Here is a 17360-nt window from a genome sequence, read left to right as displayed (position 1 = left end):
AAGTCTTTGGTTATAAGCAATTACTAAGATCCATTAAAGGTTCTGTTCCAATATCTTAATGTCAGTTGTCATTTCTGTACAGACATTAAGAAAGACAAATATTGTTCCCTTTCACCAGCTCACAGAACCAGAGCAAGTGTGGTATTTTGTAATTTAGTGAAAGGATAATCATCTTCCCAAGAGGTGGTCATCAATATCTTCTCTGAAGTTAAATGTAAAAGTTGGGCTTACATGAAGTAAAAAGTCTAACTGCATACCAATTTGTTATTGTGAAATGTACAGCGTTTATCTCAATCTATACCTAGAGGGTGTATACATGTGTTCTTGTTGATCCCATTGATCCAAAAATATTCAAAATATTGCTAGCCAAAAATAACATAAATATGCAAATAAAAAATCTTTTCACTAAATCAATATCTTTTCAAAAGCTTGAAGGTAATTTTTGACTTTGGTATACCTAGTACATACAAAACAAATGGTTATTTTTACAGATAAAGTTGGTAAATATCAGCAGCAATGACATCGTGGACGGTAACCCCAAACTGACCCTTGGACTTGTCTGGAGCATCATCCTACACTGGCAGGTTAGTAACCGGTGTCGGGGATAAAAAAAACTGTCAGGTTTAGTAAAGTTTATTTTGTTATAGACTTTGATCTGAAATAAAGACATTTTTCAGAAAACTTGGTTAAGTCAATGAATTTGGCATTACAATAAAGCAGCACAGAAGTAGGGAATTAAGAGAGGCCTTTGGGATATTGGAATAGTATATTTATTGTTTGCCGCCAGGTGAAGGATGTAATGAAGGACCTGATGGATGACCTTAAACAGACCAACTTAGAGAGGACGTTACTGGCTTGGTGTAGGCAGTCAACACTAGGGTAAGTATGGTCAGGAACACCTGTCATTTACATACAATGATAATGTAGATTTTCAAGCAGTTAACACTTTCTTGGAACTATTTTGAAAATATTGAAACAAGCAACCTTTAAGCTTTAAGAAATCTTTTAGGCCAAATTTTAGTCCTCTTCTTAATGGGAATTGAAATGAAACATTTTGGAACCTTATGTGAAGTGATTGACTACAATATCTTGGAGCCTCAATCTTATGGAAGCATCTTGGATTTATTGAATACAGGGAACCATCAGTGAATTTATGGAATGCAACAATTTTGACTTTGTGATTTTATGGAATGCAAAAGTTTGGAACATCATTTGGATATATTGAATACAATCTTTTGGAATACTATCTTTTCTTAACCTTGTGTGGATTAATCGAAAACAACCTTTTGGAACACATGGATTTATATATATAGTGAATGCAGCCTTATAAATTAACATGTGGATATATTGATTGCAACATTTTGGAACATGTAGATATACTGAATACAAGCTTTTTGAACTTGTGGATTAATTTTGATTACCAAACTTTGGAGCCTCATGGATGGATTACATCAATTAGATTTGTCTTGTGAATTCTTCATTTTCAGAACCTTTTGATTGCAAGGTTGGTTATGTTTACTTATTAAATAAGACCATATTTAATTAGTTAACAAACTGGCATTTTGGAATAAGTAATTAAGAATCATGGTCTTTAAATACCTTTACAATCACATAGCCTACAATTGCCTGTTCCTGTGTAAATTATGAAGTCTGACATCAGGCCTAAAGACCTTATTTGAACAGTTCTATATAAACCCTGCAGACCAAGGAAAGCACAATCTTTTATGGTAAAGCAAACCTCGGAGACAAGTAATGGCCATCAAATGGTTTGCACATTACAGGTTTGGGGTGAACTCACCACATTACACATTACCGTTTCAGTCTGCTTCATAAAAAGTGAGAAACGAGGCATGGCTCAGTGATATTAGTGACGATCCAACATCTGTTGGCTCCATCTGGTTATACATTGTTACAGTCAATGTTGATCAAATTGATCAGCGGTCCTTTGTATTCATCAACTCATAAAATCATTTGGAATTGGTCCTGTTTTCATATGTTTGATGCTATGTCAATTCTATAGAAATTGGCATTTTGAAAAGTCATATTGTATTTAGCTTGATTTCATGATAAGGAGATAGATTAATAAAGAAAAAGAAAACAAATTCTATTGTGTAAATCCATCAGCGATCATTGAAAACTTTATAAAATATCTGTACAAAAACCTTGACATACATTTTACAAAGTAAATCGCAATACTACAATGTGTTGTAATGGGTGTACTTAGGAAAATTTTAAGTACAACTTTTTTTATTGCAATTCTTTCTTATTTTTCAAAACCGCGCCAGTCTTCAGTACAAAGAATTTAATCTAAAATATTTGTGTTTTAATAAAACCATGACATCTGACAGCTTCCAGAATCAAAAGACGGCACTAATAAGCACAATTAATTTGTATTGAGATTGCAGTTGCAGAATATTAGAATGCAGATTATAGCCATTCTTCAATGCCAGTCTCATTTCTATGGTGATTTATTGACTCTAATGACAGAATCTCTTGTTAACATTTTTTGTTAACATTTTTTGTTTGTTTGTCTTCTGAACAGATACAAAAATGTCGAAATCAAGAACTTCACAACGAGCTGGAGATCTGGTTTAGCCTTTAATGCTCTTCTACATCACTTCAGGTAGGACAATGGAAAGGGTTGTCATGGCAACCACATGACCTTTTATATGCCATTTTGTCCTTTTAGGAAATGACCAACATATAATATTTCAGGAAATAACCAGCTGTATGAAATATATAGATTTTGAAATATTCCCAAGCTCGGTTAAGTTAACCCCTACTATAAAACATATTTGCAACTACTGCTAAATACCATTTGTTTAATATCGTTCTTTCTTCATTTAATATCTTATACCTATTTCTTGTGGCTACAAGTCGAACACTTAATGACACAGATTTACCGCAGCCTAATTTTTTTTTTCTTTTCAATTATGAGTATAGCTATTCAATTGCAGTGTTTTTCTTTATTTTATTGATTTCAGGCCTGAGTTATTTGAATACAATGACCTTTTAACCAATTCCAATGAGAAGAATTTAGACCATGCCTTCCGTATAGCACATGACACACTAGGCATTGACCGTCTGCTTGATCCTGAGGGTAGGTTTAAACAGATTACTGGACAATACTGATGGTACTTCATGAAAAATCTTCCATTAAAACTGAAGATACAGTGGAACTTGGTTAATATGAACCTGGATAATTTGACTACCCGGCTTAATACGAAGTGCTTTGATGGTCTCGGCCGAATTCTCTCTTTATCTTTGTTTAAAGAACTCGGATAATTCAAATTCAGAAAACTTGAAGAACTTGGATAATACAAAATAAAATTTTGGGTCAAAAAACATACATAAAATGTTCTTATAACTCGAAATGAGATTTTTTGGACATCGAGATTGCTGAAAATGCCAATTTCTTTTTCATAAATCTGCCGTAGAACGGCATTTCAAAATATATATCTAGGTTTTCTTGTTTTATTTTGCAACTACCATCGCCTATTTTCACATCTGTCTTGTTCACATCGTTTTACAACATGGAACTAGTCTATTTATACTAAGTAAAGAGATCGTCAGTAGACATGAGAACTCGCTTAATTCGAACACTCGGATAACTCGAAGTTTTATCTCGGTTCCTTCGAGTTCATATTAACTGAGTTCCACTGTATATACTATTTTGACTTGCTGATCAATTCACACAGTGAAATTGAATAGTACCATTGTGTCATTCAAAGATGAAATAGAAGTGGACAACAATAGCAATGTGCTTCACAACTGATTCCAGTGTGGTCAGCATTCCTTAATGAAACACCTTGATTAAGGAGCATTGATGAAACTTGGGTCTGAAGTTGTATGAGGGTAATTAGATGGCAAAAAGGGGTAACAGTATTGATTTTGTCTCCGATAGATATGGAGTTGCAAATCTTTCCCTTTCATAATTTGATCTTTCATGTTGCATATAATGATATCATTAGAAAGCCTTAATAACATCAGTTAAGGTGAAATAATGGAACAATATTGTGTTATTTTAGACAAATGGCCTGCGGCCTGAATGCAGGTTTATAATATTTTGACTGAAGTAAGTCTGAAGGAAAGGCCACCAAAATGCTGACTCTCGAGATGTTTGGACATTTTAGGACAAGGGATCAAATGATTTGAAATCCGAGAATAACATTCAGAACTTAATGCTTATTTCTTAATGAGAAAACTGAAAAGTTTATCCTTATTTTAATGATCTAGCTGGTTTACGTTTTAGTTATAAGTTCACTTCCATCTAGCAGTCTTTTATTCAATCAGCTGTACGTGTATCAGTTTGTCAAGAGTGTACATATCATTTGTTCTTTCAAATTGCCATTCCCAAGAGGAGTGTCAGAAATTTCTTAAATGTAATATCTCCAACGTCAGCAGTCTTCGGCAACGAAAGTTGATCAGAAAGTTTAATTAGTTAATGTTTGATTACATTGCCTTTTGAGTAGAAAAATTAAAAACATTTTTAGGTGAAATATGGACAATGGAATTTTTTTTATATTACAGATGTGGATGTAGAGAACCCAGATAAAAAGTCAGTGATGATGTACTTGATGTGTTTTTTCCAAGTTCTACCCCATAGTAACATTACCCCCACGGAGGAAGGTCCCATCACTCCGTCTACAGCTAACTCCACGCACTCCGCCAACTCCGCAGACACATTTACATTCACTGAGAAAATCACCAAATCTGAGGTGGGTACTTTAGATTAACAAAACAATTCAATGGTCTGATTAAAAAAGAAATGAAATAAAGGCTCTGGTTTCTAAAATTATCATTGAAATAAAAGGTCAAGGTAAAATTTCATCAGAACTCTTCAACTCCTTACTTAAAGTATACCATGGTTTGTTATAGATATAATGCCAATTTCAATGCAATTTGACCTCTGTATAAAGACCACTTGGCTATAAGGTCCAATTTGTCTTTATCAGGTTGGTTGTCTTTATAGACTAGTTTGACTGTACTTGTAAATAAATTGGAGAGTTTGATGAGATATAGTTTTGTTGACAGTGTCACAGCTTTATCACATGTGTTGGTGGCACAGATATGTCTCAAAAGTCAGACTGGTATGTTACCCCAACATCACAATATTGTAACCTCGCAGCCATGACAGTCATGCCTAACAACCATTGACTTTCAAGGTTGCATGTATCACATGACAGACAAATTCTGTGTTATGCAAATCTGCACATCAAACGCACAGAAGAGGCGGATCCTAAAGATCTGTACCTGCTTGAATTACCTAACAAATACAGGTGCAACCAACATTAACGAGATTTGTGCTGAACTGTTCCTGGTTTTGCATTCAAGTGTAAAACATGGAAGTAAGGATATTTAAAATTCTGTCCTAAGAAAATGTTGTTTTGAATACCTATTGAAGTTGACCTTTGCCCTTAAGGTCATATGGAATGTTTTAGATATTCGAGTAACCTTTTAAAGATGATCCTCTGGCCTTGAGAGGATATAAGGTAGTGTACATTAAAATTACAAAATATTGGTGAAAGTTGATATCTTTACAAAAGACTGTCTTCAAAGAAAAAAATGACATGTTAGTCATTTAAACATTTTCCTCCAATGTTTACTGATACCTTGTGAGGAGATAGTCTGTATGATATCATGTTTCCTCAGAAAAAAAAATGAAAACTGCTGTAAATTAAGAAGTGTTGATAAAGATTTTTTTTAAATTAATAAAATTTGTGATAATTTGTTTACTAGAATTTGTAACGTAATCACTGCTTGTAGTTTTAGTGGCTTTGACTCAAGCAAATAAAATGCAAAAAAAACCAAAAAAACGAAAAAGCTGGTATTTGTTGAATTTGATGGTAGAAGAAGAAACAATTTAGATGGAATAAACCGACAAAATATCTGAGAGGAACAAGGAAAAGCAAACAAATTAGCATATCACTGTTCAAGTATTTTAACTACCATGGCCAGAATGAATATGTCTTTCAGGTTTGATAGGAAGAAAAGCAATTTAAAAGTCTGCGAATCTACCTTTGGAACTAATGATAGAATTTAAGGCATATGTTTATGCCATGAAACTGATCAAAGAAGTCGAAACCCTTTTCTTTAAAAACACCTGTATAGGAAATCTTTAAAGGATGCCAGGGTCATGAAGTTATTTTCATTTTTTACTGTGATACATTTAGATAGGAATAACAAAAGTATAGTTAAACAGTTTAGGACTTGTAGAAACCTGACGTAAGGCAAATACCTTTATTGATATCAAATTGTGGAATGGTGTTCATACTTCACCGTAGTGTATCTGATGAGTTAAACAATTGTCTGTAGATGTATTTGAATGTAGCTAGTAAAATAATAAGATAGTGATGGTGTGTTTACATAGAAATAACAGGATTCTAGTATGTGAATGCCAAAAAACATTTCTTTTGTCTCTGGAACAACTGGAGAATCAACAGACCTCCGACCACTGAGGGTTGTGATTGGTCTAACTCTCTAAAGCTTGGTGGTGATTAAGTCGCATTGAAAATGTTCGGGAGCATAATCACCATTTCAATAAACGCTGGATAATTAAGAGTATTCTGTGCATGAAGTGGCCATGCTTTAACATCGTTTGAGTTGAAGTGTAGCTTTCTTTGTCAGAATGATTTGTCATTATTTCCAGGAAGAGTACATGGGCTATGACGCGGGCTGGTAGCTTAGAGTACACGCAGCTCAGAGTGAGGCTAATGAGCTTGTAATACCTGTAGAGATCTTGTTTATTTCAGCCAAAACTATCCCCCCAAATCATAAGCGTTTCAGATAGATTCCTAGCTGCTAGCTCATTTGTCAAGTAAAAAATCTTTTTTTATCTATTTACAACAAATTTCCTATTTATAATAGCACGGCAGTGGTGTTTATAAAGTTGCAGGTAATTTTATTCCATCTTAAAACTATCTCTACATAAAGATATTAGTTAAAGTGCTCATGAAACAGGAATTAACTGACCAGTCTTCTGGATATTTTAAACAAACTGCATGATTTTTATCATAAAGAAATTTTAAAAAGAGAATAGTTTGGACAACTTTGAGCAATTAGTGTAACGGCAATAATAGACTCAATTGGGCTGTGAGCAAGTCTCTTTCTGATGAATGTTAGTTGTCTGGGGATGTCCAAGGGGATATCACTGTTTAGAAATAAAAGTGATGGTGCTCTCAATACTGTTGAACACATTTTGGAACTTTTCTGATTTCTTTTTTTTCCCATATTTTTGTCAGTAAATGTTGTACAAAGTCGCCAGCAGTAATACCTGGCTGCTTGTTAAACTGTTGACCCTATGGGGTTATCACTAAATGTTGTAGACAGTATCGCACCGTTTTTATCAGAGATTTTTGACACAGTGTTTATTGATCCCGTCCAGTCGATTGTCAATCGGAGCGAGCTGATAATAAGCAGGAGGCATGTTCCCTGTACACACTCCGCCCACCCGTTTTGATTTTGTGTGTGTGATTTTTACTAATCTGCATATCTAAACACCGGGTGCTTACACACACAGAAAATAACATGTACCCAGCCTAGTGTGTAATGACCTTAGCAGCTTATCGGGGTATGTCACATTCATTGAGGAATGGGTATGTCCCTAAAACACGAGTACTCCTGGCAGACTGTCCCGTAAACACTACAGGCTCACTGTCTCCCTAAACACTGGCAGGTTATTGTGCAGTAACGGATTATTATATAGACTGCAGCTCGGGATAGTATTGTGATAATTCTAACTGTTGTGTGCTAGACATGTCTCACACTAGGTATGTATGGTATCAGCATAACTGTATTTTGTCGTGTTGTCCTATTGTTGTTAACCTTTAGATTCCCCATAGAAAGTTTTCATCCAAAGCTCCTTGCCTCTGAACTAGCCCCCTTGGAGTCCTGACAGACCCTGGTTTAGGTTTCCGTTAGGCTTAGGACATCTTGGTTAACCTCTTTGATTTAACATCGAAAGTGTCTGGGTTTAGGCCATGAGAGTGCAGGGATCCTAAGTTAATACTTATGTGATTATTGCAGGTGTCATGGTTTTATCCCACATGCACAATAAGGGGGGTATTGGGGACGGAACACAGTTACACTAATATTATCACCTTGCAACCCTTCCTCCTACAAAGGGACTAAGGGCACACATGATGGGGCTAACCTAGGATCCCTCCACTCACATGGGGATAATGTTGGGCAAGACACTTATAGTGATAATTATAGTCTGTCCTTATTTTCACACACATGGTAGGTATTTATAGTCCGCATTGTATTAAAATTGTAAACATTCTAGCTGTTAGTGCACTATTTCCCAGTGTGACCTTCTGTAATGGGATGAGGTGTTGAATTCTCCTGTTTTAAAGTATTGCTGTCCATCTTCTGTGAGTAAGGATGAGAGTGGACCATTATACAGCTCTGTGGTACTGCCCTTCAGTGTGGTCAATATAGGTATACTGTTGACTCTTAGTTACTGTGGTACTATACACTATAGTACCTGATACTGAGGCTGTATCCTGATGAGGCCAGCTGACCTGACAGACTACAGATTACATGTCCAGCTGTCTCTGTGGTGTTGTTGTGGTGTAACAATGCTGTATGTATGTTACAAATACTAGTTGTCTGGTGGCCAGACCTAGTACAGACCAGCACTGGTTAGGTGTGAAGGCTATTAGTACTGCTGGTTACAAAGTACATTTAGTAACACCCTAACTGGTGATGTACACTGCTGTTTACATGCTGGTCAGAGAACATTGAACTGGACCTTCAGGATACACAGATGGGGTAGTATGATAGCACTGGACCAATACAGGGAGAGATACTGAGGGATAAGTTTAAGGTGTTTCCACAGGTTACCAGAGGGGAAGTGCCGACTAATTATGATAAATTAGGATGAGAAGATAAGGAGCTCTACCCAATATAGTGTACCAGGAGTAAAAGACATGATGATGGGTAAACAGGAAATAAATGGTGTGATAATTTGGTGAAATCCACACTACAAACGGTCTGATCCTTTTGTGTGTATAACAGGGGCAGAGCCAGTGCAGTAGGAATATCCTTCTTGGGCATGAGCTCCCTACTGTGTAATATCCCTATAGGAGTACAGGGGGTTATAGATTTTCAGCATCCCAAATACTAGCCTTGGGGACCGGTCCCCAACCTACCCACATTAGCCTGTGTCTAGAGTGGATTGATATCAGAGCAATCTCTTGTGTACAGAGTGTATTTATATATACCTTCCAGGACTGGATTACCTGCAGGTATACATGTATCTGCTGCACTGTGAAAAGCCACACTGGAATTCTGTAACTAGTGCTCAGTATGGTGTGTTTGTAAACACTCTTGGATTATTGCATGGGCCCTACACACTTTCAAGGACTTCTGATATTGAGGAGAAATAACACATTGGCTATGTGTTATGGTTATTGTGAATAGTTTGATTATAATTGGAGGTGTTCTTCTACCTGTGCATACCTGTTTTACAGGTGCTAATGAGCGATCTACCTAGGGATAATGATCTTCATCGTTGGAATTCTTAGTCTATTTTAAGTGAGACGGAGTTGTTAACCCGTGTTCCTTTGATCTGGTTATTTCGCTGCTCTGGAACATACACCGGAATATCTGTGGTATTGTTTTTTCGTGCCGAGCTGGATTATTACATAACCTTGTGTGTGTTCACTAGTATGTCTGTCCCTTCAGTGAGCTGGCATCGGACACTGTGATTTAAAGCTTCAGAGTAATGTTGCCAAGTTAATTGGCTCGAAAAATACAACAATTCAGTCCCTGTGTCTCACCTAAGTACATAAAAGCAGACACCCCTACCACTGAGCAAGTGTTACATTCTTTGTATATGGGAGTGTAGAAATATTTTTGTTTTCTGCCTACTTTTCAGTTTGGATATGTAAGATAACACATTTGTAATGAGAACAATCTGTGACCAGGATGACATGCCACATGTATTTGGTTGTTGTAGACGGCTATGTCCCTGAGTAGTTCGTCCAGCCATCACAGCACAATGAGTTCAGCCGCGACATCCGTTGACTTGATGTCGTATCAAGATGACATGGAAAATGTCTTGACCTGGCTTCTTGAAGCTGAGGAAACCATGGAGAAACAAGAACCCATAGCAACCATCGTTGGCAAGGTCAAGGAACAGTTCAACCAACACGAGGTAAGTTTACTTTTTTTCTTATGAAATTTGTTGTTTATTTATTGGTCAAAGGTGAGAGGTCAACGTAGCATCTCTTAAAATATTTTAAGTTATAACCAGTTGTAAACTTGTTTCTAACATTGTCGACCTTGACACTGTGACTCAACATCTTACTGTTACATTATTCTTCCCTATTTTATAAGTATCTGCAATCTATGACCTTGACATATTACCATCTTTGTTCATTGTTCAAATTCCTATGACCTTGAAAAACTGCTGACTTTAAAGGACTTTTGTTATCCAAGGGATTATGCAGTGTCAATTACAAAATGGTTCAGTCAGTATTTAATCCCTGGTATATGTCTATAATCTTAAGAGGATCAAATTAGGGGATCTAAACTATTACAGGCTTCAGCTGAGCAGTCCATCCTAAGTTCAGATGGTCATTTCTCAACAAATAGCCTTCACATACCGACCTCTAGATGTATAGTGTATGTCCCACACAGCTATCTGTGTGAGGGGAAATCATCAGGTCATTAGGCTGATTTATTAACCTGATAACAGATATAGACATTTTGATAGACACCAGAGATACATCAGGACTATATAGCTATCTAAAATACAGCAGTGTGTGTTTTCAAATCATATAATACAATGGAATTGGATTGGGAACATTTTTTTTTCAGGTAATTTCTGAATGACTTGGTTGTAAAAATCAATTAGTGAGCATGTTGGCCAATGGCAAGGTCATGATTGCATTCATGACATAATATGTTTTTAGAGATAGCTTAATGACTAAATGGTTTTGGATTAATGACTCTGACAACTATTGCAGTTGCCCTGTAGGTAGCTAGGTTAAAGTAAGCATAGCATAGTGTATTATGAACACAATTTTATTTTAACCTCCCTCCCCACCATTTCCTACTAAAATATGGTTACTAGGATAGGCTCTAGAGAATGTACAAGACACCTGTATCTTAAATAATAAAAAAATGTAATTTTTAGATATTGGTCTCATTTGTCTTACTCTGATTTCAGACAAGGGGGAGATAATCCAATATGAGAATTTGGTGAAAAAAATCAACAAAGATTTTTGGTCCTTGTGACTATGCAGTCAAATTCTAAAGTTTTATTTCTTTTAAAAATGCAATAATCTAGAGCTATTATTCCAGCTTTTTAGTTGGATTTTAAGATTATCTGTCATGGAGAATGTGTGGAATTTCTTGCTTTAGTATAGAAGCTGGTGCCTTAGGAAATAGGAAGCAAATCAGAGAAATAAAACTAAGCGAGAGATGGAGTGAATTAAAGGCTTGTATTCTCAATGAAATAGTGTGGCAGGCACTATATAATTAAATTTCTTTCAATATATTGTTCTGAATTATCTCCTCAGAACTTAAAGTGCATACAACCACTCAGAAAGAACAAAAAAGCCATCATTTAAAAATGTAAGTCAGAAAAACAGGTCACGTTTTTCTGCTTCAAAAGCTGACGACAATAGATTTTTTTAGACTAGGAAATTCCAAATATACCTCTTAGTTGTTTATCACATAGCAAATCTTTGTTTTCATCAGAAACCATAATCACACATCAAATCTCGGTCATGTCAGAGTTTGAAAAATAGAAGTGTTATGTTATAATAGTATAGCTATCAATCGTGTATGAGTTGTGTCAGCTTCATTGTACGGGGGTGTGCTGGTGTAAGTAATCATCACAAAAAAAATCTGTCAGATTCTGAAACGTAATCTAATATAGTAAATCAGTGATATAGTTTGTCAATGGAGGGTTTAATTTTTAGTTGGTTTCAAGGTTTTGCATTTATTGATATGAAAGCTACCTTGGATTTGCCTCCATGTTGACCCAGGCTAAGTGTGCCTCTGAATACATTATACCTATGTATTTATCTCATGGTTTGGTTATGACTTATGTTCAGCCATTTCTACACACATATTATTATTGTGGACAAGATATTGAACTTTATCGTGGTGAATTAAAAGTTATATCAGAATCAATCAGTTGATATCAATCAATTATAAGAACCATGTTCCAATAAATGCAAGCACAAAGAAATAATGTTTTAGCAAATAGAGTACCGTAATTATTTCAGTGATCAAATCACCAGAATTGTACAAATTAGCAATTCGCCACGCATATTCTTCAGACAATTTTTTGAGAAGGTGTGTTTTTACAAAATAATTACAGAATTAGTTTCTGACTAAGTAGACGCAAGTTTGCCTTAGAATCAGTGATTTCTAGACTAATTACTGTATTTCGTGTGTAACCTGATATCTCGGCTGGAATGTGATTAATATTAAATACAGAACTGATTGCTTTGAAGACATTCTTGTTCCATCATTATCCATAGATAGACTTTACATCCTTGTGAAAAAAATGATGTCAAAACTGATTTCAAACAAGAAATTATTGAAAATCTCTGTTATTCTATTAAATATTGGTATTAGTGACCTTGAAATTTTGTTTTGGATTTTCTCTCGTTGTTCTACTGGAGTCTGTAACATTGACCTCAGGTGATTGGTCTTTTGACCAATAATTGGTGGATCTTTTTGTCTGGATGAAGTACAAGAAATGACACAGTCTGTCTATAAAGCTACATGTCTATATGTCTGTGTGGTGCTATATGTTAACATTGCACAGCCTACAAAAACCCAGATAACTGATTCTGTACTACTACATGATAAAACAGATAGGAATATCTGTGTCTGATGTTGTAAATGTCTGGAGAGTCGTTTAGTTTCCGTGGTGGAAATGGCTGTTGATTATTAGAGTTTATATAGACCCCTGTTATATATGAAGGTGTCAAACTATTGATACTGATGATAGAGGTTGGGTGACACTTTTATGTATTAGAGAATGATCCCGATTTTATTATAATCTTCAAAATTGATGATAAAGATAAAACTATCTATTTGTAATGCCTCAATTATTTATTTCAATTTCTGTTTATGACTTGAAGATGTAGAAATATTGATGTAACTATATATTTTTTAGGCTTGGATTTTCAAATACTGTAGGTTGCATCACATCTTTTAAAGCTTATTCTGGTGTTTTCAACTTCTTATTTGAGATCAAAGATAATAACACAAAAGTCTATTTCATTGTAGCTTTGTCAAGGTGTTGTATATATAGGAAGTATGTCTGTTTGTAGTTTATCTATGAATGTGTCTTAATATACTTTAAAAGTTAGTTTTTGAGTTTTACATAAAGGTGTCTTAGCTCACTATCCAGATAGTATACAGGTATTGCCTTACCTGTAGTAACACCTGTGTAATGGTCGTTAGAGTCTCAGCGTTTATAACAAACATTTAAGACTATAATACATTTACTGTTATACTCTATCAGTTAATACATTTGCTATAAATGTGTTTATGGGCTTCCTCCAGACAGGTAAACTGTGATACATTTCATCGTTAACCTGTTTAACACACCTGAAGACAGGTGAGCTATTGACGGTAATGTGTTCATACCTTACCTACACACTGGTGTAATGGTTGGTGTAAAGGTACTAAATCAGTCACCGTTAATACATTAATTTTAGTGCAGTTTGTTTTTTAAATATCTTTACACAAAAAATGATTTGTTCTAGGAATAATACTCATTTTATTACAACAATTTCTTATTTTTTGTAATTATTTTTCCACATGACTTATGTCTTTTGACAGAAATTCATTATCAAAAAACTCATATATTTGGAAAGCTTTTGATTTTATTGTAAAGTATTAACAAAACACAGTCAATTTCAGCATGTAAATGTGGATTTACTCCATAAAATCAAATGTGAAATAATAAATGTATGGGGTCATTTCAAATTACATTCAACCACTAGTTGGGAACCCCATATATGAGATAGTTGCCTGTCTATTTTCTGTAGGCCAGTGGTTTTCTTTCTGGGCGCTATTACCTTACAAAACGTCCTAGTCATTTAAACAGTAGTTCAAGGAAGTTTATAGGCTTCTGAGCATACCACAAAAAGATTGCCAGACAGACTTCTGACAATACCACTGAAAGAGAGTTAGGATTCTGACCATACCACTGAAAGAGAGTTAGGATTCTGACCATACCACTGAAAGAGAGTTAGGATTCTGTCAATACCACTGAAAGAAAGTTAGGATTCTGACAAGACCACTGAAAGAGAGTTAGGATTCTGATCATACCACTGAAAGAGAGTTAGGATTCTGTCAATACCACTGACAGAGAGCCAGACTTCTGACCATACCCTACCACCAGAAGGGATCCAGGTTTCTGACCATACCACTGACAGAGAGCCAGACTTCTGACCATGCAATACCACCAGAAGGGATCCAGGTTTCTGACCATACCACTGACAGAGAGCCAGACTTCTGACCATACCATACCACCAAAAGGGATCAAGGTTTCTGACCATACCACCAAAAGGGATCAAGGTTTCTGACCATACCACTGACAGAGAACCAGACTTCTGACCATACAATACCACCAGAAGGGATCCAGTTTTGTCACCATACCACTGACAGAGAGCCAGACGTCTGACCATACCATACCGCCAGAACTGATCCAGGTTTCTGACCATACCACTGACAGAGAGCCAGACTTCTGACCATACAATACCACCAGAAGGGAACAAGGTTTCTGACCATACCACTGACAGAGAGCCAGACTTCTGACCATACCCTACCACCAGAAGGAATCCAGGTTTCTGACCATACCACTGACAGAGAGCCAGACTTCTGACCATGCAATACCACCAGAAGGGATCCAGGTTTCTGACCATACCACTGACAGAGAGCCAGACTTCTGACCATGCAATACCACCAGAAGGGATCCAGGTTTCTGACCATACCACTGACAGAGAGCCAGACTTCTGACCATACCATACCACCAAAAGGGATCAAGGTTTCTGACCATACCACTGACAGAGAACCAGACTTCTGACCATACAATACCACCAGAAGGGATCCAGTTTTGTCACCATACCACTGACAGAGAGCCAGACGTCTGACCATACCATACCACCAGAACTGATCCAGGTTTCTGACCATACCACTGACAGAGAGCCAGACTTCTGACCATACAATACCACCAGAAGGGAACCAGGTTTCTGACCATACCACTGACAGAGAGCCAGACTTCTGACCATACCACTGACAGAGAGCCAGACTTTTGACCATACCACTGACAGAGAGCCAGACCTCTGACCATACCCTACCACCAGAAGGGATCCAGGTTTCTGACCATACCACTGACAGAGAGCCAGACTTCTGACCATGCAATACCACCAGAAGGGATCCAGGTTTCTGACCATACCACTGACAGAGAGCCAGACTTCTGACCATGCAATACCACCAGAAGGGATCCAGGTTTCTGACCATACCACTGACAGAGAGCCAGACTTCTGACCATACCATACCACCAAAAGGGATCAAGGTTTCTGACCATACCACTGACAGAGAACCAGACTTCTGACCATACAATACCACAGAAGGGATCCAGTTTTGTCACCATACCACTGACAGAGAGCCAGACGTCTGACCATACCATACCACCAGAACTGATCCAGGTTTCTGACCATACCACTGACAGAGAGCCAGACTTCTGACTATACCACTGACAGAGAGCCGGACTTTTGACCATACCACTGACAGAGAGCCAGACCTCTGACCATACCCTACCACAGAAGGGATCCAGGTTTCTGACCATACCACTGACAGAGAGCCAGACTTCTGACCATACCATACCACCAAAAGGGATCCAGGTTTCTGACCATACCACTGACAGAGAGCCAGACCTCTGACCATACCCTACCACCAGAAGGAATCCAGGTTTCTGACCATACCACTGACAGAGAGCCAGACTTCTGACCATGCAATACCACAAGAAGGGATCTAGGTTTCTGACCATACCACTGACAGAGAACCAGACCTCTGACCATACCCTACCACCAGCAGGGATCCAGGTTTCTGACCATACCACTGACAGAGAGCCAGACTTCTGACCATACCATACCACCAGAAGGATCCAGGTTTCTGACCATACCACTGACAGAGAGCCAGACTTCTGACCATACCATACCACCAGAATGGATCCAGGTTTCTGACCATACCACTGACAGAGAGCCATGTGCATTAAAAACTAAAATTGATTCGTCTGATATTGATTTCAGTGGTTTCCTAAAATACTACAAAGGTATTGGATTGTAAGTGTTGTATGTATGTAGTCAGAGATTAAGTAGATGTGATCAGCCAGGAAAAACAATTAAATGTTCAGTGATAACATCAATAGTGTCTGTACAAAACCTTATAGCTATGATACCGTACTTATTCTGCTGCAAGTGCAGGAGGCTAAAACATATTATTATACCTCATTCTGATAATTTACTGAATGGACATATTAGATTGGTTTATCAAATCATGTGATTGATGTGAGCACAACATCATGTTTCCCTCTGGAAACATCATATTCTACCCTCTTGACGCCACCAGTTTTTTCATTCTCATTTATGAAAAAGTCAAAGGGGATGTAATGACATTTGCCAGATGAGTAACATTCAAAATTGTAGAACATGTGGGCTTATACATTTGCACTGTTGACGAAATGAAATAACTTCAATAATAGATTGCAAGGACACCTAAACAATGCAGAAGGAGACTTTCCTTATGAAATTATTTTTATTTTGAGATCTGTTTTGTCCACATCTTAAACAGTATTGCAAAATTTGTAACGCAGTTAGACCACAGAAAGCTGAAGATTAGACCTAGTACTGTGTCAGTATTTTTACTTCCTGAGGACCAACGTATCAAAATTAATTATCCCGCATGATAATTGTATGAGTTTGTAAATGTTGATGCACAGTTAAAGAAAGACTGCAATCTTGAATATATTCCAAGGTCAGAGGTCAGATGTACTTTAGTCTATGAGTGTGAGAATCAGGGACATATCAGAAACAAAGTACCAAAGCTATTCTGTGGCAAGAACACAAAGTAAAATCAAACATAGTGATGTAGCTTTTAGTTGTTTGCATTTAGTAGGTCATCTGACTCAAGGATCAAGGTAGTCAAGATAACAGCTACTAGTTTGTGTAATATAGATAGTATTGTAAGGTTATGAAGTATCTTAGTATCTGGAACACTGTAACCACCAACATTTGTTCACCAGAGAAAAATCCATCATATAAAATACCCCTCCAGTTTCTATAAACAGCTTGTGATTGAAAGATGGGAAGCCTCACCTG

The 17360-nt window shown here is 36.8% G+C and overlaps 1 protein-coding gene across 6 annotated transcripts in view; it reads left to right on the top strand.

The window, feature by feature from the left end:
* LOC138332868 (dystrophin-like) overlaps nt 1-17360 on the top strand; it is a 305298-nt gene that overhangs the window by 61611 nt on the left and 226327 nt on the right. For 5 of the 6 annotated variants that reach the window (XM_069280861.1, XM_069280851.1, XM_069280886.1 and 2 more), the window contains 6 exons: nt 492-584; nt 788-879; nt 2543-2623; nt 2985-3100; nt 4531-4718; nt 9962-10159. In XM_069280861.1, the coding sequence (XP_069136962.1) occupies nt 492-584; nt 788-879; nt 2543-2623; nt 2985-3100; nt 4531-4718; nt 9962-10159 (768 nt within the window). Of the gene's footprint in view, nt 1-491; nt 585-787; nt 880-2542; nt 2624-2984; nt 3101-4530; nt 4719-7574; nt 7770-9961; nt 10160-17360 lie in introns of those variants that run through there. The other variant, XM_069280894.1, reaches the window with a different exon arrangement.

The sequence above is a fragment of the Argopecten irradians genome, chromosome 1, assembly GCF_041381155.1.
Source record: "Argopecten irradians isolate NY chromosome 1, Ai_NY, whole genome shotgun sequence".
NCBI lineage: Eukaryota > Metazoa > Mollusca > Bivalvia > Pectinida > Pectinidae > Argopecten > Argopecten irradians.
The sequence above is the reverse complement of the archived record's forward strand: the minus strand, read 5'-3'. Positions and strand labels throughout refer to the sequence as shown.